This window comes from Chenopodium quinoa, unplaced genomic scaffold (assembly GCF_001683475.1).
Source record: "Chenopodium quinoa cultivar QQ74 unplaced genomic scaffold, ASM168347v1, whole genome shotgun sequence".
NCBI lineage: Eukaryota > Viridiplantae > Streptophyta > Magnoliopsida > Caryophyllales > Amaranthaceae > Chenopodium > Chenopodium quinoa.
The window spans coordinates 4,334,649-4,361,521 of record NW_018745024.1 but is presented as its reverse complement, the minus strand read 5'-3'; the positions used below and the strand labels follow the sequence as shown (position 1 = coordinate 4,361,521).

The 26,873-nt window shown below is 32.3% G+C and overlaps 3 protein-coding genes across 7 annotated transcripts; all 3 read left to right on the top strand.

Moving 5' to 3' along the window:
• Window positions 1-506: 506 nt before the first annotated feature.
• LOC110708345 (probable low-specificity L-threonine aldolase 1) lies at window positions 507-7,079 on the top strand. 2 transcript variants are annotated; one of them, XM_021886459.1, is made up of 11 exons: window positions 507-636; window positions 1,836-1,865; window positions 3,339-3,792; window positions 4,359-4,470; window positions 5,008-5,058; window positions 5,304-5,375; window positions 5,468-5,600; window positions 5,706-5,764; window positions 6,075-6,175; window positions 6,269-6,335; window positions 6,821-7,079. In XM_021886459.1, exons 1-11 carry the CDS (start codon window positions 633-635, stop codon window positions 6,860-6,862), a joined length of 1,125 nt encoding a protein of 374 aa, XP_021742151.1. In that variant the 5' UTR covers window positions 507-632; the 3' UTR covers window positions 6,863-7,079. The 2 variants fall into 2 exon arrangements, with proteins under 2 accessions (XP_021742151.1, XP_021742152.1); XM_021886460.1 differs by lacking the exon at window positions 507-636 and adding an exon at window positions 1,518-1,620.
• Window positions 7,080-12,186: 5,107 nt separating this feature from the next.
• On the top strand, window positions 12,187-16,243 carry LOC110708344 (putative pentatricopeptide repeat-containing protein At1g12700, mitochondrial). 4 transcript variants are annotated; one of them, XM_021886457.1, is made up of 3 exons: window positions 12,187-14,290; window positions 14,718-14,809; window positions 15,692-16,243. In XM_021886457.1, exon 1 carries the CDS (start codon window positions 12,295-12,297, stop codon window positions 14,227-14,229), a length of 1,935 nt encoding a protein of 644 aa, XP_021742149.1. In that variant the 5' UTR covers window positions 12,187-12,294; the 3' UTR covers window positions 14,230-14,290; window positions 14,718-14,809; window positions 15,692-16,243. The 4 variants fall into 4 exon arrangements, with proteins under 4 accessions (XP_021742149.1, XP_021742150.1, XP_021742148.1 ...); XM_021886458.1 differs by lacking the exon at window positions 14,718-14,809; XM_021886456.1 differs by having other exon boundaries at window positions 14,540-16,243.
• A 5,529-nt stretch (window positions 16,244-21,772) lies between these two features.
• LOC110708343 (pentatricopeptide repeat-containing protein At5g04780-like) lies at window positions 21,773-24,814 on the top strand. Its single transcript, XM_021886454.1, has 2 exons — window positions 21,773-22,201; window positions 22,476-24,814. The coding sequence occupies exon 2, from the start codon at window positions 22,561-22,563 to the stop codon at window positions 24,295-24,297; it is 1,737 nt and encodes a 578-aa protein (XP_021742146.1). The 5' UTR covers window positions 21,773-22,201; window positions 22,476-22,560; the 3' UTR covers window positions 24,298-24,814.
• Window positions 24,815-26,873: the final 2,059 nt, after the last annotated feature.

Here is a 26,873-nt window from a genome sequence, read left to right as displayed (position 1 = left end):
TTTTTTACTCATTTTTTTGGGTAAAAATGTACCCTTGAATGTACCTTATGTACACCCATCTGGATTTTATATAAAAAGTGATGCTGAATTGTCAACCATCGCAACACCACTCCTATACTTTTGAACATTTTGTAAAAAATATGAACAATTGCAAATTTTTAACATTTAGTAAAAAAAACTGAACAATCGCAAATTTTGAACATGTAGTAATATATCAAATGAGGAAGCCCCGGTTAATCTATGGGACTTACCCATATTAAATATAACACTATATAATAAACATCAATTTTTTTAAAGAAGTTTGTCTGACTTATAATAATTCAATAGTTTTGTAAAAATATAAACTAGACATTTACAACATATAAAATGAACATGGGCCATTTTATACTTATATTTCTTACTTTATTCTTAAAGACCATGAAACTACGTTTATGAAATAAATACATTCGTCCATTTTCTATGTTTAAGAATTTATTGTTACTTGTGAAAAGAGTGTTGTTTACCAATTTGCATTTGTTCAATTTACTTACTAATTTAAATTTGTGTTCAATTTATTTTATTGATTCAAATTTAATTAATTGGAGAAGTTCAGCAGACAAGAAATTAAAGAATACTCTTCCTTGTTGATTCAAATGGGTACGTATTTTTATTTTACCTCCTTCACCTTTATTCCATTGTTTGAGAATATAATTGTACATTTGTATGTATTACTATGTTTTTGAGTGAATATGGATACATTTATTCATTTAACAACTAAATCAATTGGTATGATTGATAATTTAAACTACATACGAGTATTATTTGTTGCTTTGGAGTTCATGTTCATTCCTTTTAACTTTAAACAATATTGTTTTAGAATTTATGTTCATTTGTGTAAGCCTTTATGTTAACACTAGTACCCAAGCCCACGTAATATAGCTTGAGGCACGACTAGTAATGGGATGAGACATGACATAAAGACTCAACTTGATTAGTGGGCTACGAGCCCCAAAAATTGCATTTGAGAAACATTGTTAGATAAAATCTCTAATCAATCAATTTTTGAAAAAAAGAATCTAACAATTTCCTAAATGCTTCATTTTCCCCCCTTATATATAGTATCAATGAATACTCATTGTCAATGTTTAATTTTTCACTCTAAACTAAAATATATTCTAAATTAGATGATAACGAGCAAAATGAAATGGATAGAATATACGACAACGACTAATGAGACACTTTTAGGAGTGGGTATCCCATTCTGATCACAGGATACCCCAAAAAAAAAAAATCTTATGCAATAGAGTGTGACAAATCATAATTTTAAGGTAGTTAATTAAGATAAAAACACATGTTTGGTGCATGCAGAAATCAATTGATACCATAATCATACGTGGAATCCTTACCACTTTTAGAATTTTTAGTCCAAAATTGAATGAAATTGAATTGAAAGGTGGGGAATTTGAATTTGTCCAAAGTAGTTTGATCCTTTTATTTTGGGCTCACCAAATTTATTTGTTTGTTTGTTTTGATTTGTTTGTTTTCTACTTTTTCACTGTCACACAAAACTTTCAGTTTTTGATGTGGCATCCAATTTGTCCACATTTCTTTTTCATTAAATTTACGTGTCTTCTTATTCTGGTAACGCCTTTGTTATCTCTTCTTTACTTCATAATTTCACTTGCATAAATTCTTGGTTTTTTGTGTTTGTTCATATTTCTCAAGAAAGTGCTAGAAAAATAAATAAATAAATAAGAGATCAAGAAATCAAATTTAAGGGTTTTTCAAGAATTTAATCTTGAAATAAAACCCACAAATTTGTTTTGAAAATTTTATATTTTTGCGTGAAATTTCAGGTGAAATGGGTGAAGTTGCATCACAAAACGGTAATTTTCTGATCTTACCTTCTCTGATCAATTTTTTTCTTCATAAATTTTGCATGCGTGATTATTTAGGTGGTTTTAAATTATAGTATTTTTCTAAATGTATAATCCTCGAATTGTGGTCATTTGGTTGGACGTAGAAAGTTGTTAAGAAGTTGATTTTCCATCGTAGTTTTATTTCTTAGGAAGTGATAACGTTGTTTGGTTGATCATGGGAAGTAACGAGAAGTTCTATATAGAATTCTCTATTTTGTGGGACATTTTTCTTGTTTTTATCAACCAAATTAGCTACACTGTTTTCTGCTTCCCATGAACTTCTCTTCTTGACTACTTCTCATGTATATTTATAATTTATGTATACCAAAGAGCATTAAGTTGGGTTAATTTGCTAATTATGGGGTTAATTCCTTTATTTAATTTTCAGGGTAGATTTCTGATTTTTTCATTGGTTTGATTGATAGTGAAATTTGTAGTGAAAAACAGAATTGCTATTTTTATCTATTACTCTATATTAAGGTTTGAGAACATTGTCAATCCTCTGAAATTGATGATTCTGTGAAGGAAAGTTAGATTTTATATTGTGTAATACTAATTCAAAGGACAATGATGTAGACGAGATTTCACTGAATTTCTTGTGTTGTATATATCCGCTAAACTCCTAACGGCCCGTTTGATAGCTAGTAAAAAATTGTGGTAATGGGAATGGATTTTCATTGTAATTTAATATGGGAAACAACCTTCATGGGAACATAATCTCATCCTCCAAACTTGTGTTTTTTCTTCATGTTTTTCTATTACCATCCATTACCACTTGAGAGAGGTGGTATTAGGTGGGAATGGAAATATTTGAAGAAAAATAGACAATTTTGGGGTCGTCTTGAATGATCAAAGGAATAAGCATGGATTTTTTTTCCACGTTTACGTACAAATCCATTTGTAGTTATAACCAGTTACCTAAGGACCATAAAAATCGTACCATGCATCGGTTAAGTTAGTTAACCTCTGCACAAACTCTGGTGTTTGACACTAGCTAGCATTCATAGCTTATCTTTATCAATAAAACTATCCTTTTGTTTCTTTTTCTTGCCTTTCTTTTGGGTAGTATTTAGATTTGTATATACGTAACGTAGAACGCCGCTAAGAAATATGTGAAGCAGATTAAACAGAAGAAAAATGAACAAGTCACAAACATTGCAACTCTTCATAGTTTCTCAAGCTATGTTGTAAAATCAATATTGACAGATTATAGAAATTGTGTTAAGAATAAAGTGGTTTTCAGAGGAATCTCGATCATCAGATATTCTTAGAGTGCTTTTTTGCCTAAGATGCTTAAATTTGGGATTATTATATTCCACTTCAAATAATTTTCTTGTAGTTAGATACAAGTGAAAGTAACTTTTGTATGTTAAAACAAACAAAATCTCTATGAAAAATATAATAATAGTTCACTAAATATTCTTTATCTGTTTTCTTTAGATAATGCCGAGATGGTAAAAAGGGTGGTGGACATGAGATCAGATACAGTTACCAAGCCCACTGAAGCAATGCGTGTAGCAATGGCAAATGCTGAGGTTGATGATGATGTATTGGGTAATGATCCAACTGCTCTCCGCCTCGAAACAGAGATGGCAAGAATCATGGGCAAAGAGGCAGCGCTGTTTGTTCCTTCTGGGACTATGGGTAATCTCATTAGTGTACTTGTGCATTGTGATGTTAGGGGAAGTGAAGTCATTCTTGGAGATATTTCTCATATCCACATTTATGAGAATGGTGGTATTTCAACTCTCGGTGGGGTCCATCCAAGAACAGTTAAGAATAACAAGGATGGGACAATGGATTTGGATTTGGTTGAGACTGCCATCAGAGATCCTAAAGGAGAGCTTGTGTTTCCCATCACTAGACTTATTTGTATTGAAAACTCGCATGCAAAGTAAGTATTTTTTTTTTATACCATTGCTATGCATTCTTATTTGCAGAGATTGGGTGTTCTAGTTTTGTTATAGATTTTTTGTTGTAATTAAAGGAATTCTGAAACCTGATCCAGGGCAAAGTGCTTGCTTTACTTTGTTAGAACAGGAATAGGCTGGATATCGCGTTGTTGTTACACTACAGAATTATAGTATGTATAAACTTGTATCTTTCAGTTTCACTTTATCTGAAATTTCTTACAATATGTTTGAATAACAAAGGGGAAGGGGAAGGGGAAGGGGAAGGGGAAGGGACAGAAGAAGAGAAAAGGAAGGAATGACCAGCATTTTTCTTGCTAGCTGCAATAGCAGCCTGTACTCTTTTCTATGTTTCCAGGAAATGACCAATCTTCTAAGGCAACTTTTACTGGATGGTCAATCTAGTAAATTATGTCCGTTAACTAGAGAAGTAGTGTTTTTTATAATGCAGTTGGGTGCTTGGTAAATTGATAAATAGTGTTCAGTAGTCTACTACCTCTTCACATAACTTTTGTAACAACCAATAACCATTATTGATGTTGCATCACAGCTCTGGTGGTCGATGCCTGTCCGTAGAGTACACAGACAAGATTGGAGAGTTAGCAAAGAAGCATGGTTTGAAGCTTCATATAGATGGGGCCCGAATCTTCAATGCTGCAACAGTAAGTGGAAACTTCTAGAACATAATCTTGAATCATGGATGGCTGTACTTTATGTCCTCTCGACCAAGTTAAACTGTGATTTCATTCCAAGAAATTAAGCATTCATAATGGAGTAGTAAGCTACAACAAAATGAAAAAGATCAAATAATAGAAAGTATAATGCATACTCAATAATAATTGTACCTAGTACTGTTCTCTGATGGCGAAAATGGAGTGTGTCATCTGCTTTCTGTAGGAGTACTGACATATGGCTAATTGTGTGTACTATTAAGGTTGTTTTGCTATAAAATGTCGAATGATAACAGCTCAGTAATGAGTAGAATTTGGGATTGAATGCTTACCAAAATTTATTAACTATTAATGTCTTACCAACAGCAAAATTGTTAGTGTTTCATTCTTCCTTTGACCTTTAATATCAAGAGTTATCCATGAAATCCATCCAAGTTGCTGGTTGACATCCATTCTAGTATCACAGTAATTTGATTTTTAGTTGCATATGTTGCCGGACTAAACAATTCTATATACATTGGTTGGCAGGCACTTGGGATTCCTGTTGATAGACTGGTGCAAGCAGCTGACTCAGTTTCGGTAATTATGACCTTTCCCAAAGATGCATTCTTAGTCACAGAATTTTTTTAAAATAAATACAGAGTGAATTTTAAGCATCACTCCAAAAGCAAAATTTTCAAGGGGAATACCAACTTTGGCATTTTGTAATTTGCTGGACAACTTGAACCAGCATTCTGACAAACTGAGACCTATTATTATTTTTTTAAAACATTTTAAACATGTTATCCTTACATTTTTTTTCATGATACACTTTACAACTTCAGGTATGCCTGTCAAAAGGTCTTGGAGCGCCTGTAGGAACTGTGATTGTAGGATCAAAAGGCTTTATATCAAAGGTACTGCTTAAGCTTCTAACCGCATGCATATTTTTTTGCCTTTATATATCAACTCTAATTAGATTTGGCCTTCTCTGCATTTAAATGATTAGGCAAAGATTATGAGGAAAGCTTTAGGTGGTGGGATGAGACAGGTTGGTATATTGTGTGCTGCTGCCTTGGTTGCATTGCAGGACAATGTACGAAAGCTTGAGGATGACCATAAGAACACTAAGCTATTAGCAGGTTATTAATCTTACCTCTGGCACTGTTTCCTTATCTGGCCTACATTCATGCTTCAGAGTGCCCGCAAATTTTCCCTTGTTTGATATAGTTTGTGATTGTCTGCAGATGGATTGAACAAGATTACAGGGCTAAAAGTTGATATTAGTTCAGTTGAGACGAATATTGTGAGTGACAATCTTTTCATCTACCTCCTTCCCCTAGTCTGCAGCATAACTTATAGCATTGGGTTTTGTTGATCCACATTATACTGAATTGAACTCATTGCAATGAACAATATTATACTTAAAACCCAAAATCTCTGACTGCTGCATTTATATATGACCCAAGTCATATAGAGAATAGAGTGTCATGATTATCACAAAGCCATGAAGATAATTTGATTAAACTAATGCTATTCATTTCTCAAAGAATTAGTCATTGCACTCAAAAGATAAAAACATCGATCTTACTGTTCCTGCTTTCCCTTATCATCAGGTGTTTGTCAATGTGTCTGAGAATTTGAACACAACTGCACCAAAACTTTGCAAGCGCTTGGAGGAGCATGGTCTATTGGTCATGCTAGGAAACAAATTCAGGTGATTATCTCCTATCTTCTTGACATCATCAAGGTTTGCTGACATGCATTTCTCTTCGTTTCTGGTACTGACATATGTCTACAATCTTTTCAGATTTAGGGTTGTTATTCACCATCAAATCACAACAAGTGATGTGCAATTTGCTTTGTCATGCATTCAGGTAATATTAGACTTCTAGTCCATTCTTTGACAGTTTCTACCTCATTTTCTTTTTATTTTACTCTTAGTAAATTTGTTAGACAATTAGCTGAAATCCAAGTACTATTTTTGCTCATGTGCTCATAAGGTACATTATATGGGCAAAGAAGTAGCGGTATTTGTACAACGTAATTATTAAGCTACTAGTTGAAAATTGCGAACATAGCATTTTGTGGAACCATTAACATTTATATTGTGAAATTAACATAGGTTAAGGCATTTAAGGGTGACTATTTTCTCCAAACAAATTGTATTTCATAATTTTATTAAACAAATGTTAAAATTCAGAATATTTTTTCAACTCAGGTAATACTTTTTTTTTTAATAGAACTCAGGTAATACTTTGGATTAATATTTGTCAATGTTTTCTGTTATTTCTTGTTTTCTTCAAAGAAACATGTTCTATCAATATTTGATTTAAGAATCTTCATCAATTGAACATGACAGAAAGCAGTAACTGGAGAATCAGTTGAACACATTGAGGAGTAAGATACGTCGAACTGCATTTCAGTACTTACTGATTCGGTGATTGATCTGTAGGCTGTTAAATCTTGACTCTTTATGATCATTCAAGAAGCTTGTCATGTTTAATAAAATTCTGTGAATTGTGAATTATAAATATTATCCTATCTTACATTTTGTAAGTTGTAAATCAAGTACTCTTTAATTTTCATCTATATGCTTCAATGAGCTATTCCTTGTACGAGTCCAACATTTTTATGATTTCTAGGGTACTTCTGCATGATGATGCCGTTGAAAACATACAGGATTATTTAACACATTGGCGATATATTAACAAGAGATGAAATCACCCATTTACATCTACTAGTTGGGTATTGATAATAATTGGTAAATGTCAATTAACTTAGTTGGTTTGAAGCTTGAATGGTAGCAACAAGACTTGGGATTGAATTTTGTCCTTACCAGTAGGGGTGAAACAAATTTGGGTTAAAACCGAACCAAACCGAAAACCGAACCGAATAAGAAATATGGTTCGGTTTTTTTTCGAAAGTGGTTCGGTTTGGTTTTGAAAAAAAAAATATTTCGGTTTTCGGTTTGGTTTCGGTTTTAGAAATTGAAAAACCGAAAAACCGAACAAAACCGAACAGAACCGAAATTTCAGGCCCAAAAGCCCCCTAGCCCAACACTTTTACCCTAAGTATATAAAGGAAAAAAAAAAACCCTAATCCCTCACTTCCTCATCTGACTCTCAGTCTCTCACCTCTCCTTTCCTCTTCTTCTCCTGATCTCACCTCTCCGCCCTTTCTCTCCTCTCTTCTCTTCTCAGAATCTTAGTTCTTCCTCTCCCTCCTTTCCTCTTCTCAACTCCGTCCTTTCTTTCTCCTCTTTGATCTCTTCTCCATCACTCTGTTCTCCTCTTTTCCCCACCAGCCCACAGCGAATAAGTTTATTTACAACGTTATTAAGCCATCAACTGAGTAGCTAAGGTTTTTCATGTCAAATTCATCCATGAAAACACTAGATCTAGTGTTTTCATGGTCGAACTTGACCTTTAAAACCCAAATTCGAGGTTTTTCGGTGGAATGTGAGGTATGTCCTCTTTTTCTTAATTTTAATTTGATTTGAATTTTTTTTCCTACTTTATTTTTATGGTGGCGTAGCCGTGTAGATTGAATTGCGGTGGTGATAGGTAGTTGTGGGTCGATCTAGGGTTAGTGTTTGGGTGGAAAGGATGAAGGGTGGTGAAATAAGGTGGGTTGTGGGTTGTGGTGGGTGCGGATCTGGGTTAGGGGTGGTGATAAGGTGGTTTTTGGTGGTTGTTGTGGGTGGTAGTGGTGATAGTTTCTATGGGTGGTTAGTGGTGGTTAGTGGGCATTGTTGTGGGTGGTTAGTGGTGGTAGTTTCGGTGTTTTTTGGTAGGTTAGGGTGGGTGGTAGGTGGGTTTTAGGTGGGATGTTTGTATGGTTTGGTTTGGTTCAATTTTAATTGGTGTGGTTTGGTTCGGTTTTTTTGCAAAATGTGATGTTTAGGATGCTTGAGAGGAAAATTCGGTGCGGTTTGGTTTTTTTTAGGAAAACCGAAATTTAGGTGGTTTGGTTTGGTTCGGTTTCAAAGCTAAAGTGGTGCGGTGTGGTTTGCAAAATCAAGAAACCGAAATTTGGTGGTTTGGTTTCGGTTTGGGCAAAAAACCAAACCGAAAACCGAACTTTCACCCCTACTTACCAGTGTTTCGGCTTGCTCTGCACCAAAAAAGATATAAATAAATGTAAACTTTATGAGGCATTTGGTATGAGGGATAAGGGGTGTTTGATTTGCTTTATTTTGGAATAAGGTTTGTAATAGGTATTAACTACTATTAAGAATCAAACTCCAACCTCAAAGTATGTTAGGGTAAGAGTGCTAGCGGAAACGTAATTAGTCGAGAAATGAGAACTTTATAACTGGCAATTGTTCCGTGTATCCCCGATGTCTTGAAAAATGCACCGTGTATCCCTGAAATTTTTTAAATGCAGTGTACATTTGAGGTTTGTAAAAAAAAAAATGCACCAAAAACCCTAATTATCGTACAAATGTACATATCATTTACTCCCTCCGTTTTTAAATACTTGCTCCACTTTCCTTTTGCAGCCGTTTTTAAATACTTGCTTCAAATCCTTATTTAAAAGCTTTTATTATAAATAAATCATTTCTCAACTAGTGGACCTAACATAAATCATATTTTATTTTATTTCATATTCTCTCATCCAATTCTCCACTACTTTTGCTTTTTACAATTTTTTATTTTTCTATCAACCCCACTACCTCCCTATATTAATACTTTTTTCCAAAATCTCCTAAAACTCTGCGCATTGAGAAACGGAGAGTGTTCGATACGTTGAGATTAGAATGAAGCCTTGTTTAGTTCACCTTATTTGTACTTATTTCAAAAAAAATAAGTTCAGATCAGAAAAAATAAGTTCGGATTAGGAAAAATAAGTTCAGATCAGAGCATATCAGAATAAATAAGTTCAGGTTAGATCAGATAAGTTCAAATTAAATACAAAATTATTATTATCAAAAACATTCAAAGTTATATAACCTATAGAAAATTAGTGGGAAGCCGAGATACAATCTGGGCTCCCACTCCTCTAGCTATTGAAAAGCCGATCCTAGTAAAGATATGATCTGCATCACGAGCCCCAATGTCCTGAGTTTTCGAAAACTTCTGGATCCGCTTCAGCAATGCAACAGCCTCCTTTTCTAACTCCCCAAGAGAAGAGAAAGAGAAAGGAAGGAAGCCATATCCTATTGCTCGACAACTAGATTCGTACTTCACCCGCTTGCGATTAGCCGCATCAGTCACTACCCGTCCAGGAACAAAGTCAGAAAGCCCAAACTGTGTCAATGGAGAAGACCCTGTCAAGTCAACACAGACATCGCGACCACGATCCTATGAATAAAGTAACACATCTGCAGGTTTGAGAGCCTCGTCGTTCCCTCCAGATAACCCAATGTCCACCTCCTTCCTAGCAAAAATCCCTGACCGATAGCAAATATCAACAAGGGTATCCCGAACAACATTGTGCCGATGTTTAATACCCACCATACCAGCACACGACATCGAGTGATCACCGAAAATATCCCCTGTGAAAACTCTTGAACAAGCAGAGCACGACGTCGAGACAGAGAACAATGGAACACCCAATCGGTAGCATAACACACATCGGTAAGTCTTTGCGTTCATCGTCTGACCCAACCCTGAAATAGGAGCCCAAAGCCAAACGGAGGTATGATCTCCCTGATGCGATTTCCACAATGCTGATTGTCGAGGAGATAAAGAGAAGGTAGATTCTGCAGAAGCGGTAACCTTTGTGAAATATATATCTGCCAATTTCTTCATAAGTGTAGGGGCAGCGACCTCAGTAGGATTACTCATAATATCAGACTCAACCGTTCTATCAAACAGACTCAACGCATCCGCAAAGGCTTGACCAAGGCCAACAACGCCAGCGTGCCGTAGTAACTTTGTCTGCAACCCAGCAGACTGTAACTGAGAGGCAAGAAAATCATAATGACGAACATCACCAGCAGAATAAATACCAAGTCTGCCAAACGCAAATGGTAAGGTGGCAAGTCTCCACTGCCAATCGCCAAACCCAAGCCCCGAATCAGTAACGATACGCTCCAAGGAAGAACGAATTATTATTATTATTATTATTATTATTATTATTATTATTATTATTATTATTATTATTATTATTATTATTATTATTGTTCAAACAATAAACGATAATAATTAAATTTTCATTATAAGCTCCAAATCATAAACGTTTACAAATATAATTTCCATCATAAGAAGTTCCAAATTTCCTTCGCTATATTAAGTTGTACTTCGTTCATTACAGCCTTACGATTCTCGTTAAACAAATCATAATTTACTCTTGGTTCGATTTCTATACCACTATCAATGGGTATATCCAACTCATGTAATCGAATAAAAGTGTGAAGTTTGAATGCAGCAACCATAATCGCCAATTGATGTTTAGTGTCCATATTTGGCATCATTGTGAGTATTTTCCATTGAGATTTGAATTGTCCAAAAATCATTCCAATGATTTGTTACTTGTTTGATATTGAATTGCTTTCCACATTTTACGATCAAAGTACTCACTATTCTATCCCAATTAAGCTTTAAATATCCAAATTCTTTCATCTCCAAGCATATGTCCAACGAACAATATCTCCGTACATTCTTCAGACTATGCTACCCTACCAGCCATTACACTATGATAAAGAGCACTTTGGAATCAATATTTCATGCATAAATTATAGACATTAATGTTGAATTGGCACTAGGATTATAATCAAAAGGATTCTTTTGAAATAAATGAACTGAACATAAGATATTAATGGTGATTTACATTTTCATTGATATTACTTGCATTAGGTCAAATGTAAAATTCATGAAATCAAATAAATGTATATTTTCCTACATTATCAAAAAAACAATGGACTAGTGATAAAATTAATGACATAGAGTGTTGAAGTATTTACCTATGATGGAGATAAAAGACAAACAACCTATTGAACAAATGAATAGAAGAATATTTTAGGAAATTGATTTAGAGTGTGAAAATTATGACACTAAGATGTTGTTTTACATAGGAAAATAGAGGTGTTACCCATAGTTGTTCGGAATATTGAAATATGAAATGATAATTTTCAATTCAATTTAGTCAACCATTTTACATTACCAAAAAATTTGTAAAATTCCCTATAACAAAAACAAGTCAAATCTCTTTTTTCTATATAACAAAAAGCTATGACAAATTTAATCTGCAATTTAGGTTTTTTAGGATCCCATTTTAATACTTTCTTATAAACAAATTCATTTATGATGTTGGATATTGTAAATAATAAAATTATCAAATATTACAAGTATATTACCTTGTACTATCTGATAAAATATTTGTAAGGGATCTAAAATATTTTATAATAATAATAATAATTTTCCTAACAACAACAACAACAACAACAACAACAACAACAACAACAACAATAATAATAATAATAATAATAATAAATCATTAATATGTTTTTATAAAAAAAACATTAATATTGATTAAAATAAAAGTAGAATATTGAAATAATTAAAATAAATTCAGATCAGAAAAATTAAGTTCAGATCAGATTAGATCAGAAAAAATAAGTTCAGTTCATATCAGATCAGAAAAAATAAGTTCAGTTCAGATGAGATCAGAAAAAATAAATTCAGATAAGATCATATAAGAAAATATAAGTTCAGATAAGATAAGATCAGATCAGATCAGACCAGATCAAACCAGTTAAAATCAGGTGAACTAAATCGGGCCTGACTGCCTGAGTGATGAAATTGGGAATAATTCCAACACTCCACTCCACACTTGGACCTTCTTAAGCATAAGGAAGCTTTTCTTCTTCATTACTGTTTCTAGAATTAGATGAACATGATCAGGTCTATATCTGTTAATGTTGGAGAAGCTTTTCTTCGTCCTTGTTTTCATGGCAGCACTTTAATCAAGCTTCGTCCTCTTCATTTTCATGGCAGATCCTCAAGTAAGCTTCTCCATTTCTCTATTCCTTTTCCCTTTTTCGATTTCACTTTTCCCCTGCTCAATTCGCCCTCTTTTCACCTTTCTTTTCGATATTACACCAATTACGCTACTGAGGACTTTGATTCTGATTATGATGACCCCAAATTGTTTCTGAAATTTGTTAGACAACAATCCAAATTAGGGTTTACTAATGTCGAAATCCCCCTTTCCCATTTCCACCATATGATATCGATGCGCCCTCTTCCTTGTATCATTGATTTCTGTAAGTTATTGAGTGCCATGTCCAAGATTAAACCCCACCCCCCTTTCTCCACTGTCATTTCTCTTTTTAGGCAGCTCCATTTCTTGGGTCTTCGTCCAAATATTTACTCCCTTACCATCCTTGCTAATTGCTACTGTCGTTTGAACTTTGTTGATTTCGGGTTTTCTGTTCTCGCCAACATTATTAAGCTTGGTTATCAGCCTGATATTGTCACCTTTACTACTCTCATTAATGGCTTCATTCACTCTAATCAATTCAACAAAGCCGTTGATTTGTTGGATAAAATTCTCAAGCTTGGCCTCCAACCCACATTAGTCACTTATGGTTCTATGTTCAAAGGTCTTTGTAGGTCCGGTGATAATGCCGGTGCTCTCAAACTCCTCAGAAATACGGAGTCTTATGGCCATTGTATGCCTGATGTTGTCATATACAACACCATCATTGATAGTCTATGTAAAGACCAGTTATTACCTCAGGCTTTAAGCCTTTTCAAGGAGATGAAAGTCAAGGGAATTTCCCCTAATGTTGTCACCTATAATACCTTAATTCGAGGTATGTGCACTTTGGGGCAACAGAAAGAGGCTCAAGAAATGTTGACTGAGATGTTGAGGAACAACATAACTCCTATTACTGAGACCTACAACATGTTGATTGATATGTATTGTAAAGATGGCAAGGTTGGTCAAGCACGGGACATTTTTGTTCACATGACCGAGAGAGGATTTGTTCCCGATGTCATCACTTACAATGCTTTGTTAGATGGATGTTGTTTACGTGGTGAGATGGATGACGCGGAAAACCTTATGGATTTGATGGTTGAAAATGGTTGTAAACCTGATGTAGTTACTTACAACAGCTTAATCAATGGCTATTGCAAGTCTAAAAAGATTGACAGAGCTCTTTGTCTGCTCCAAGAGATGCATTTTAACAGATTAACCTCTGATGTTATCACGTACAACATTCTTATAGATGCCTTGTGCAAAGATAGTCAGCTCAAGCGTGCACACCAGTTTTTATACGAAATGGAAGCTCATGGACTAAAGCCAGATGTAGTGACTTGGAATTCATTGCTTGATGGCATGTGTAAGAATGCACAAATTGACGAGGAAATTGCAACAATGAAGGAAATGGAGAGTACTGGAGTCGTCCCTAATATTGTTACATACAATATCCTAATAAATAGTTTGTGTGAAGCTAATCGCCTTAGAGAAGCGGTGGACATCTTTTCCTTTCTCGCAACTAAACGGCTGCATAATGTGCGTGCTTACAACATAATGATAAAAGGGTTTTGTAAAGAAGAGTTGCTAGCAAAAGCCGATGAATTATTGAAGAATATGGAGGACAATGGATTCTTTCCAGATGAATGCACTTTCAATACAATTATTAGAGGATTTATAGATGGAAAGGATGTTAGGAGAGCTTTAGAGCTTATCAGCTTAATGAGAAACAAAGAGTTTGCTGCTGATAACCACACTATATCGTCTTTTGTGAGCTTACTTAATGATCCAAATATTGGTGATGAAGACAAGGAATTACTGAAAAAGTTTTCGGGAAATTGAGCGAGTGATAACAAGGAATAGTGGAAGGAGCAATGACTGAAACATATAATCAGACAAATCAGTAAGTCAATGTGTAACTTTTGATTGATTGTAGGAAAAAACTTAACATTTGTGATTTGGAACATTTGATATTACTTCTTTTTGGGCTTGCTTTTACTATTGTATTAATTTGATTGTGTGTGTTTACTTGGTATCTGCCAACGAGTTGCATTTGTTTTCTTATTAGCCTTTGAATATTAATGGACCTAGACCTCAAGTTTAGCTATATCTTATTACTATCTAAGCCATGATGAGTAATCATATTTGACAGACTGGAAGAGTATAGTTAGCTGCTAGAATTTGTCTTGGACTCTTAGGTGCTTGGAGGTGATTGTGTGTTACTAGCAATACGATCTATAGCAGCAAGATTTGTTTTTAGTACTTCTTTGAGCCAAGGATCGGCGATTCATTCCAATGGCAGTGACAAGCATCTGCTATCCCTATGTCAGGTAGCTAGGATAAAATAGCAGTCCCAAGCCTCCAATGCCCAGGCTAGGTTTATGTACTCACTGAATTATTGACATACTCCGTGTTCAATCAGGTAATTTTACTTATGTTTTCTGCATTTTGATCCTTTTTTTTTATTTAACGTTTGACTTTTGCATTTCGTTGTTGCTTGTTTATTTGATCGGATTGGATTGTTGTTTATTTCTATCAATCGTTTCTTTGTTTAATGCTGCATTTTTTTTCTTCTTTTTTTTTCAATTCTTTGTTTCCGTAGTATTTAAGAATTGGTGATTGCCGTTAGTTAAAATTAAGTGCTGTGAGTGATTAGGGGTTTTAAGAAATGGATAGCTTCAAAATGAAGCTAGTTGACATGATGATGATGATGATGATGTGTTTATGTTTGCAATTACAAGCATTATAGAAGTATTTGGTGGTAGATAAGGTTGAATATGCTCACTGTGTATACGAATATGGTTAGATATTAAAGTGACTGAAAGAGAGTGAACCAATGGACTCTTTTGTACTATATTCTGTGAATGATGGAGAATAAACCAATGGACTCTTTTGTATGAAGGCAGTGGTCTTTCAAGGGGTTTAAATTTCTTTAAAAGGTTAAAAAATAACAAAAAGGGTAAAATGTACACCTATAAGATTCTCAATTTTTTTGGTGTTCTACCCGGTTTACCCTTTGGGCTAATCCGGATTTGGGAATCAGTTCTGGGTGGTTAGGTTCCAGTCCCCTCTCAATTGTTGTTGTGTGGGAGATTGAACACGGGTCCTCCCTACCAAGTGTAGTCCCAATCACCACTACACCAACATTCAATCGGTTATAAGATTCTCAATTTGAAGGTAAAGAATATGTGTATTCATTAGAATTTGGGATCTTTTTTTTTCTGATCATTTCCCAAATGTATGCTCATCAAATTTTATGAACTATTTTGAGATGATTGATTTGCTTAATATGCCCCCTTCACAGGTTCCATAGTGATGTTTTCGCCATGTATACAATGATATCCTTTAGCAAAGGAAGGAAACTTCTCTAAAATCCAGCAGATTGGCGTGGCTTGCTTTTGCTGGTCTGGAACTTGGAGGAAAAGAGGGACTGGACTTGAAATATAAAATGGCGTTGAACATTGAAAAATTGGTGTTGATTGAAGCTCTACTTAGGCTTTTGGCTCCTAAAAAAGAGTTTGGCTGATGATAAGCAGGGCCTACAAAATTACAAAAAGCATGTTGCTATCTATTGGAGAAGTTTTGTAGCTAGAATTAAAAATTACTCATATTGGCCCTAGTGAATACTGCTAGCTTAATTGATCGTATCAGCTGGTTTGACTAGCTGATTATATTAGTCTCACTTGACTATTTGATTATATTAGTCTGATTTGACTATTTGATTATATTAGTTTGTTTATTTAGCTGATTGTATAAAAGTACGTGTTTGGTAAATAATTTTTAACTAATAATTGTTTGAATGTGTGAAGTTACCAATAAGCTCATTGACATTAATGACATACATTAGTGTTGAGAATTAGTAATAGTCAAAATTATATAAAAAGTATTTAAAAACTTATACGAAGTATTTTTTTTTATTTTTTTTTAAAAACCAACTTATACAAGTATTTAATAGTTAGTAATTGTCAAAATTATATAATAAAAACTAATTATATTTTTTTTAAATTTCATGTTATAACTTGTGATACTTAATATTTTTTTTTTGGGGAAATCAATAGCATAATTAAGGTAAACAAAACAAAAGAAAATAATGTCAAACAATTTTTTTTTTTTTAAAATCTCCTAACATCATGCATGTAATCTCCATTATATCATACTCCGCAGTACCTTTTTTTTATCATATTGAATGAAGAGGTAAAATTGGCTCCATCAACAAGGTAGATAATTCAATTTGTTGGATCTACCACCCTCTTCCTTTTTCAATCTTAATTCCATAGTTATTTTGTTAATCTTACTGCTTCATTGAGATTTTTTTGTTTTTTGAAATGGGATTTTATATTTTTTTAAAAAAAATTCCAATTGCAAGTGTAATACGTATCCCCAATCCCCTTTTTAGCACTTGACTAGTATGGTTTAGAGAGTCAAGTTGGTTTAATGTAGTGTCGAGTCACTTGGGACTTGGGAGCTAGCCTCCTTTTTGCCTTTTTGGAACGCTGTTAAAGAAAAAGAAAAAGAAGAAAAAAAAAGTACGGAGTACATAAAAGTATAGGACTACCCTACATAAAAGGACTTTACTTTTCAATTTTTTCACTTTAAGGACCTCCCATTTTTTTTTCACCTTTGAGGACCTAAGTTTTTATTTCCGGCCAAAATAGAATTAAGTTAACTCAACATGAGTTGAGCATAAAGTTCTAACATCACTAATAAGTACGTTAACAAAACTTTAGGACCTAACATTCCATATTTTTAACCTTTAACGACCTTTTACCTTTCTTTTTTTCTTCAAATTTAAGTAGTTTAAGTGTGAGCAATTCCTCTTCCTCCATTGCAACAATTTCTATTAATTTACCAATTTAAAAATAAAGACCATATCATTTCATTTAACAAGAAAATGTCAACTTTGAACTAGATTCATCGAACCAAAATCCAATACTAATTCGGATAATTATTGAAGCAGTTGTCACAAATTGCCAAACTTTCATTAAGGCTCTTTGTCCATAAATAAAATGAGTAAAAAAAAATGAAAAAATGTTACTTTAAAAGTTTCTTGTTATTAACAACAAATGAATTAATTATACCTATCTCACAAATAATAATCCTTTATTGCAAATAATAAGAAACAAAAATAGTAAAATAAAACTTTTTCATTAAATCTGAAACCACATAAACCCAATTACAATCAAATCCAACCTGTAAAAAATATAGCAACACTATCAACAACATAAATAGTACGCCATACAAAACCATTTAACCAAAAATTTAGGGAAAAAATATTTCAATTAACCGTCGATGGAGCAACTGCCTGAGAATGAGAAAGAAAATTTTCTATTTAAGAAAAACATTAATGCATGATAATGAATTAATTATAATACAATATGCACTTCGTACTGTATAAAGAATTGATACAATTATTTTGACATAAATTAAGGACCTAAGTTTTTTTTATTAATTTTTTTATTTGCTCCGGTGAATTAACGTTGAGTTAAATTTCCGGAAAGTTAACCACAAGTCCTCGAAGGTGAAAGAAAAAGTGAGAGGTCCTTTAAGGTGAAAAAATCAAAAAGTGAAGTCCTTTTTTTAACTCGTATAAAGGACTTATTTTATTTAGGAAAGGGTATAAAGGACATTTGAAACTGCTCAAAGCATCATTTTCATATTTAAAAAAAAAAAAAAACAGATTTTTTACCATATGTCCCAGAGTTTTTTTTATTTATTCACCATATATTTCTGAAATTTTTTATATTCATCATGTATCCATGAGTTTTCACAAAATACACCATATACTCTTGATGACTAATAATTGTTAACTTTATCAATCAGTAGGGTTAAGGAAAACTTTTGTATACACCCGGTTTACACTAATATTATTGTACATCGAGCAGTATAACGGTAACTTTTACCTAATTTTAGGATAACTTTTTGCCTTTTTTAGGGTAATTTTAAACATAATACAAATTTTATATAATTAGACAACAAGAAAAGTTTTATAATGGCAATTTAATTACATTCGATCACTAATAATTGATTTTAGTCATTTAAAATGTGATTCTTTACTAATAAAGCGTAGATAACTTTTATTTGTATTGGGTTACTTTTATGCATATTGGGGTAACTTTTATTCATTTCAGGGGTAACTTTTGATCACTTTAGCCTATCTTTATAATAATTATTGTACACCCGATTATTTTAAAAGTTTGTGAAAAAAAATCAATGTTATTTGGTGAAAAAACCAGAAAAAAAAAATTAGTGCTCATTGAACCTACTCCTACCCAAACCCCCGCTGATTGAATTGCTCAAACCGCTCTCATATTTTTTTCCCAAACGCAACCATTATTTGGCCCCGTTCTTTAGAGCTGCTTTACTCTGCTCTGCTCTACTCTGTTGAGCCTTGTTCAGCTCTGCTTTGCTCAAATCAAATCTGCTCTGCTCTGCTCTGTTCAAAAGAAATCTGCTCTGCTCTGCTCGGCTCTGCTATGCTCTGCTCTGCTCTATTTTCAAATAATAATTAATAATAACAACAATAATAATTAATATTTAATAATAATAATTAATATTTTATTGATGATAATAATTTATTATTTTGAATAAATATAATAATTATTAATATTAAAAATAATTTTAATAATTATTAATATTAAAAATAATTTTAATAATTATTAATATTAATAATAATTAATATTTATTAATCACTAATAATAATTATCAATAATAATATATAATAGTTCAAACTATTAAGAATTAATATATAATAATATTATTAATTAATAATTTCTAATAATTATAACAATTCTTTCAAATAAATAAATAATAATAATAAAAACAATTAATAACAATTTCTTTTATAAACATTAGATATTAGAATCACAATATGTAGAAAAATTTTATGTGGGTATTGATTGTTAGTTCAGAGAGTTGAATTAATTTTCAAATATTTCCATACAATTTAAGAATTAAAAAAAAAGAGGTTGTTTTGAAGTAGTATTTTGTATATTATTATTATTATTATTATTTTAGGGTTAAAAATATATGATTAAGAGAAATTTATAAGTAAAATTATTATTACTCATTAAATCATTATATTTAAAAAATTTTGTAAAAAAAAAATATAAGTAAATTATTGTTTTTTATGTTTATACTATTAACATATGTTAAATATGGTACACATATATTTATGTTTTTATTCACCTAATTCGTATATGCACTTAATAATAATAATAATAATAATAATAATAATAATAATTTGTTGCGTTAGTGAAGCGGATTCAGAGGTTCTCGACGACGCAAGACATTGGGGCTCGTGCTGCAGCTCATATCTTCACTAGGGTAGGATTTGCAATAGCTAGAGGAGTGGGGGCCCAGATTGTATCTCGGCTTCCCACTAATTTATTGTAGGTTGTATGACTTTTGTTTTTGAGATAATAATAATAATAATAATAATAATAATAATAATAATAATAATAATAATAATAATAATAATAATAATAATAATAATCTAATATATATAAATAAAGTAGGCATTTCTGGAGAACATTGAGAGCGCCACATAAGCGAAGGTATATTTTCGACCGATTAAAAATTAGATTTCTATTTTATTTTAGAATTAAAATTACTCGCCACCTAAACAAAAGTGACGAATGAAATTTTAAAATTTTGCCACGTAGGTAAAAACGACGAATAGTAATTTATTAGGATTTTAAATATTTAAGAACACTAAATTTATCATTTTTATTTGTTACAAAACTAAAAATTATCTTTAGATATTAGGATTTATATTATTTAAAAAAACTAAAATTATATTTTGATATTTAAAAAATATAAATTATCATTTGATGTTAATGATTTTATGTAAATATCTGATAATATGATACTTTCATACAAAATTTTAAAACTTATAATGCAAGAAAAAAATTAAGAGATCACCAAAAAAATATTGCATCACACGCCACATAAGCAAAAGTAATATTTCGACCAATGAAAAATTAGATTTATATATTAATTTAGAATTTTAATTTTCAGTCGCCATTTAAGAAAAAATAAACAGATGAAATTTGAGAATTGAAAACAAAAAATAGTAATTTAAGATTTAAATTATGAAAAAAAAACAAAAATTATCTTTTATATTATCTTTTACATTAGGATTTATATTATTTTAACAAATAATTAGAAATTAAAAAATATATTTTGATTTAATGATTTTATCTAACTATCCGATGAATGAGATAATATTTATTTCAATTTATAAATTCAAGTTCTATACACGTAAAATTTGAATAAGAATAATTTAAAACTTAACAAAATATTTTACCTTAAATTAATGTTAAAATAATAGAATAGAAAATAAAAACAAAAAAATATTAAGAAATTACAAAAAAAATATACAAAATGAAATATTTAAAAACGTGCATCGCACGGGCTTACATTCATAGTAATGATGTAAAAATCAGCAACAAAGCTGACCAAATAGCAACATTCATAATAAATTTTTTTAATTTTAAAACCACAAAAAAGATGGAAAATATTATTAGCACCAAAAAAAGTTCAAATAGATTTATTTTACTAAAAAAATGATTTCACCACCCTTTAACAGTATTTTTTCAACCAATTAAAAATTATATTTCTATTTTATTTTAGAATTAAAAAAATCACTCGCCACCTAAACAAAAGTGATGAATGAAATTTTAAATAAAAACGACGAATAGTAATTTATTAGGATTTTATTTATTTAAGAACACTAAATATTATCATTTTTATTTGTTCCAAAACTAAAAATTATCTTTAGATTTTAGGATTTATATTATTTAAAAAACTAAAAATTATATTCTGACATTTAAAAAATATAAATTATCATTTGATGTTAATGGTTTTATGTAAATATCTGATGATATGATACTTTCATACAAAATTTTAAACTTATAATGCAAGAAAAAAATTAAGAGATCACCAAAAAAATATTTATATACAAAATGTATATAAAAATTCGTGCATCGCACGCCACATAAGCAAAAGTAATATTTCGACCAATGAAAATTTAGATTTATATATTACTTTAGAATTTTAATTTTCAGTCACCATTTAAGAAAAAATTAACTAATGAAATTTGAGAATTGAAAACAAAAAATAGTAATTTAAGATTTAAATTATGAAAAAAAAACAAAAATTATCTTTATAAATTTATCTATTTATTTATAAATTAATATTTATAAAGATGAATGAGGTAATATTTATTTCAATTTATAAATTCAAGCTCTATATATGTAAAATGTGAATAAGAATAATTTAAAACTTAACAAAATATTTTACCTTAAATTAATGTTAAAATAATATAAATAGAAAATAAAAACAAAAAAAATTAAGAAATTACAAAAAAATATACAAAATGAAATATTTAAAAATCGTGCATCGCACGGGCTTACATCTAGTAATAATAATAATAATAACATTAATAATAGTATTAATAACAATGTTGAAATCTGCTCGGCTCTGCTCGACTATCTTGAAATCTGCTCTGGTATGCCCAGAAGCTCAAAAGAAGAGGGTCTTAGTGAATGTTTAAAATTTCTTCACCATCAGGGCCGGCTATGGGTCTGTGCAAAGAGACCCATAGCATAGGGCCCCGAAATGGAGAGGGCCCCCAATTGAAAAAAAAATAAAATAAAATAGTTAATGATATAACAAATACTAGCTGGTAGCTGATAAATACTTACTTCGTAAATGATTTGGCTTGGACTGTTGTGCTGGGTTCGAACCTCGACGTCGACAATGATGAGGAACAAAGCTTTGATTTCAGTTGGTTCTGCTTCTTCGCCTTTTTTAGGTAATCTTCTTCATTTTTAGGTAATCCTCGCTAATTGCTACTGTCGTTTAAACTTTGTTGATTTGGGGTTCTCTGTTCTCGCCAACACTATTAAGCTTGGTTATCAGCCTGATTTAATACCCTCATCAATGCTTTCATTCATTCTCATCAATTGTTGGACAAATTTCTCAAGCTGACTTTCATTGCTTTCTTCAATTATTTACGGTCTTGCCATTGTATGCTGACTTTCATTGCTGTCCACCTCATCTTTGTCCCTTTTTTTTGTTTTCTGCAGCTCAAGGCTTTGTCTTTGGTCAAGGTTTTTCTGCAGAAAAAATAAAGTTATAGGTCGTGCAATCAAGCATCAAAACTCGTCTTCAATGGCGGCGACAATGTATTTGCAAAATCTCTTGCAATATTGTGCAAGAAACTGTTTATTTGTAGAAGGAAAAGCTTGCCATGCTCAAATCATTCGAGCTGGTTTAGGGGTTGATACTTTAACATCAAATATGCTTATCAATATGTACTGCAAATGCAGCCTTCTTCACCCTGCTCGTCAAGTGTTTGATAAAATGCCTGAAAGAAGTTTGGTTTCTTGGAACACTATGATTGGGGCATATACCCAGAATGGAAGGGCAGATGACGCTTTATCCCTCTTTGTAGGAATGCGAAGAGAGGAATCCCCTTTGAGTGAGTTTACTGTCTCGAGTGTGCTTTGTGCTTGTGCAGCGAAATCTGCCATTTTTGAGTGCAGACAACTGCATGCTTTTGCTGTTAAGAAGGGGATAGAGTCTAATGTGTATGTTGGGACTGCTTTGATTGATGTTTACTCGAAATGTAATTTTATGGGGGAGGCCTCGTGGGTTTTTGAGAGCTTAGAGGAGAAGAGCGATGTGACATGGAGCTCGATGGTGGCAGGTTATGTTCGAAATGAGCTCTATGAAGAGGCTTTGAGGTTGTATCATAGAGGTCAAGCTGTTGGGTTAGAGCAAAACCAGTTTACCCTTTCTTCTGTTTTTTCTGCTTGTGCAGGGCTAGGTGCTTTGACTGAAGGGAACCAAGTGAATGCCACTTTGTTTAAGTCCGGTTTTGGTGCAAGTGTTTTCGTGGCTTCCTCTCTTGTAGATATGTACGCGAAATGTGGAGCCATTAAAGAAGCTTATACTGTATTTTCTGATCAAGATAGCAAGAATGTTGTTTCATGGAATGCAATGATTTCAGGTTTCTCTAGGCATGGTCGGTGCTTGGAAGCTATGATTCTTTTTGAGAAGATGCAGCAGACTGGTTTGTACCCGAATGAAGTGACCTATCTCTCAGTTCTATCTGCCTGTGGCCATATGGGGCTAGTTAAAGAAGGGCAGAAATACTTTGATCTTATGGTGAGAGAACACAACATATCACAAAGTGTTCTCCATTATTCTTGCTTGGTAGACATCTTCGGTCGTGCTGGATACATTCATGATGCATATGATGTGATAAAAACTATGCCATTTGAAGCAACTGCATCTATGTGGGGTTCCCTGTTGGCATCCTGTAGAAATTTCAAGAATCTTGAGCTGGCCGAGATCGCAGCTAAGCATTTGTTTGAGCTTGAACCAACCAATGCTGGGAATCATGTATTGCTTTCTAACATATATGCAGCAAACAAGAACTGGGAAAAAGTTGCTAAATCACGGCAGCTACTTAAGGATAGTGAAGCTGTTAAGGATAGAGGTAAAAGTTGGATCGAGATTAAAGGTAAGGTCCACAGTTTTATGGTTGGAGAACGAGAACATCCTCAAATTACTGAGATTTATTTACAGTTGGACAAATTGATGGAGGAGATGGAGAAGTTGGGTTATAAAGTTGAGATGGCTCATGACCATCATGATGTGGATGATAGCAATAAAGAGATGTTGCTGAGACATCATAGTGAAAAGCTTGCATTCACTTTTGGGGTCATCAGTCAGCCCCCTGGTGCACCTATCAGGATCATGAAGAACTTGAGAATTTGCGGCGATTGTCATAATTTTATGAGGTTTGCATCAATCATTACAAAGAGGGAGATCATAGTCAGGGACTTGAACCGATTTCACCATTTTAGTAACGGTTGTTGTTCCTGTGGAGATTTTTGGTGACTGATCATGCTGCTTTATGCTGCTTGCTAAATGCCATTCTGATTGTATTTTTTCGCTACAGATGTGCAACCAAAAACTTGTTATTGAATTGCAGAATGCAAAACAGGATAATCACACTTTGTATTAATTTGTGTGTTTACTTGGTATCTGCCAACGAATTGCATTTGTTTTCTTATTAGCCTTTGAATATTAATGGACCTAGAGCTCAAGTTAAGCTATATCTTATTACTATCTAAGCCATGATGAGTAATCATATTTGACATACTCCGTGTTCAATCAGGTAATTTTACTTATGTTTTCTGCCTTTTGATCCTTTTTTTATTTATCGTTTGGCTTTTGCATTTCATTGTTGCTTGTTTATTTGATCGGATTGGATTGTTGTTTATTTCTATCAATCGTTTTTTTGTTTAATGCTGCGTTTTTTCTTCTTTCTTTTTCAATTCTTTGTTTACGTAGTATCTAAGAATTGATGATTGCCGTTAGTTAAAATTAAGTGTTATGAGTGATTAGGGGTTTTTTATTTACAGAATTAGTTGAAGTAGTGTAAATGTTAGGCTGCTTTCTGTTATTCTCAAAAAGTTACCAAACCCCAAAGAAATTGAAAAAAGGAAAAAAAAAAAAAAATCACATTTGAACCCAAATTAATAGGCTAAATTGGTAGGAGTAATTGACGACTTACTTTAATTCTTTATAATGCTTATATAATTATATTTATTTCGATTCTGTAGCGAATTAGTAATTTCAGCTTAGATTGGTTGATTTAGGGATGATATGACTGTTATATGTAGTTTAATTGAAGTTGAATTGGGGAAATTGTGGACTATATTTTGGGAATGCATTAAACACTGATTTCCAAGTTTAACTTATTTTCTATTTGCCCACCTCCTGTAATCGATAAAGTTGATTCTGTTTGTGTGTGTATTTGTTTTCTGCTATATGAAAAGCAATGGTGCATGTTTTATTCTCCTTTCTTGTAAATAGTATGAGTTCTGCCTTAATAATCGTGCTCAAAGTTTATCAAGCCAATTGCTTTATCAATCTGCTTATAAACACCAACATCATGACCTATTTTTGAGTTGTGCCTAAGTATCAAGTTCAAATTGCAGTCATTTTAGTATTATCTGATCTAAATCAAGGAAGGTATTATATTTTATTTATTTATTTTTACAGAACTATAACATAGGAAATGGATAGCTTCAAAATGAAGTTAGTTGACATGATGATGATGATGTGTATGTTTGCAAATTACAAACATTATAGAAGTATTCGGTGGTAGATAAGGTTGAATATGCTCACTGTGTATACGAATATGGTTAGATATTAAAGTGACTGAAGAAGAGTGAAATTGGGTTATTGGCTTTGTTTTATGTTAGATTACAAGTTTTTTTTTGTGAATGCTGGAGAATTAACCAATGGACTCTTTTGTATGAAGGCAGTGGTGCTTTCATGAGTTTAAAAGGGTAAAAAATAACTGAAAGGGTAAAATGTACACCTATAAGATTGTCAATTTGAAGGTAAAGAATATGTGTATTCATAAGAATTTGGGGATCTTTTTTTTCCTGATCATTTCCCAAATGTATGCTCATCAAATTTTATGAACTATTTTGAGACGATTGTTTAATTTGCTTAATATGCCCCCTTCACAGGTTCCATAGTGATGTTTTCCCCGTGTATACAATGATATCCTTTAGCAAAGGAAGGAAACTTCTCTAAAATCCAGCAGATTGGCGTGGCTTGCTTTTGCTGGTCTGGAACTTGGAGGAAAAGAGGGATTGGACGATTGAAGCTCTACTTAGGTTTTTGGCTCCTAAAAAAGAGTTTGGTGATGATATGTTGATGTTAAGCAGGGCAGGGCCTACAAAATTGCAAAAAGCATGTTGCTATCTATTGGAGAATTTTGTAGCTAGAATTAGATATTACTCATATTGGCCTGGGTGAATAGTTGCTAACTGAATTGATCGTATTAGTTAGTTTGACTAGCTGATTATGTTAGTTTGATTTGACTATTTGATTGTATTAGTTTGTTTGATTAGCTGATTGTATAAAAGTATGTGTTTGGTAAATAATTTTTTGCTGATAATTGTTTGAGTGTGTAAAATTACCAATAAGCACATTGACATGCATGCATTAGTGTTGAGAATTAGTAATAGTCAAAATTATATAAAAAGTATTTAAACACTTATATGAAGTATTTAATAGTTAGTAATTGTCAAAATTATATAATAAAAACTAATAATATTTTTTTTAAAATATCATGTTATAAGACTTACTTGTATAACTTTTGATACTTATCCCCAATCCCCTTTTTAGCACTTGACTAGTAAGGTTAACAGAGTCAAGTTAGTTCAATGTAGTGTCGAGTCAGTTGGGACTTGGGAGCGTACTTAGTTCTAACTCGTTCACAAGGATCTACTCGTACTTAGTTCTAACTCGTTCACTTGAGATGTGTTGAATGAATTACCTTAGGTGCGTTTCAGCTTTCTGCAGAATAACTAACTACACATCCAAATCACTGTCATTGAAGATTTTGCTTCTTCAGGGCGTTAGGAACTTGCTGAACTAAATTCGTGATTTGA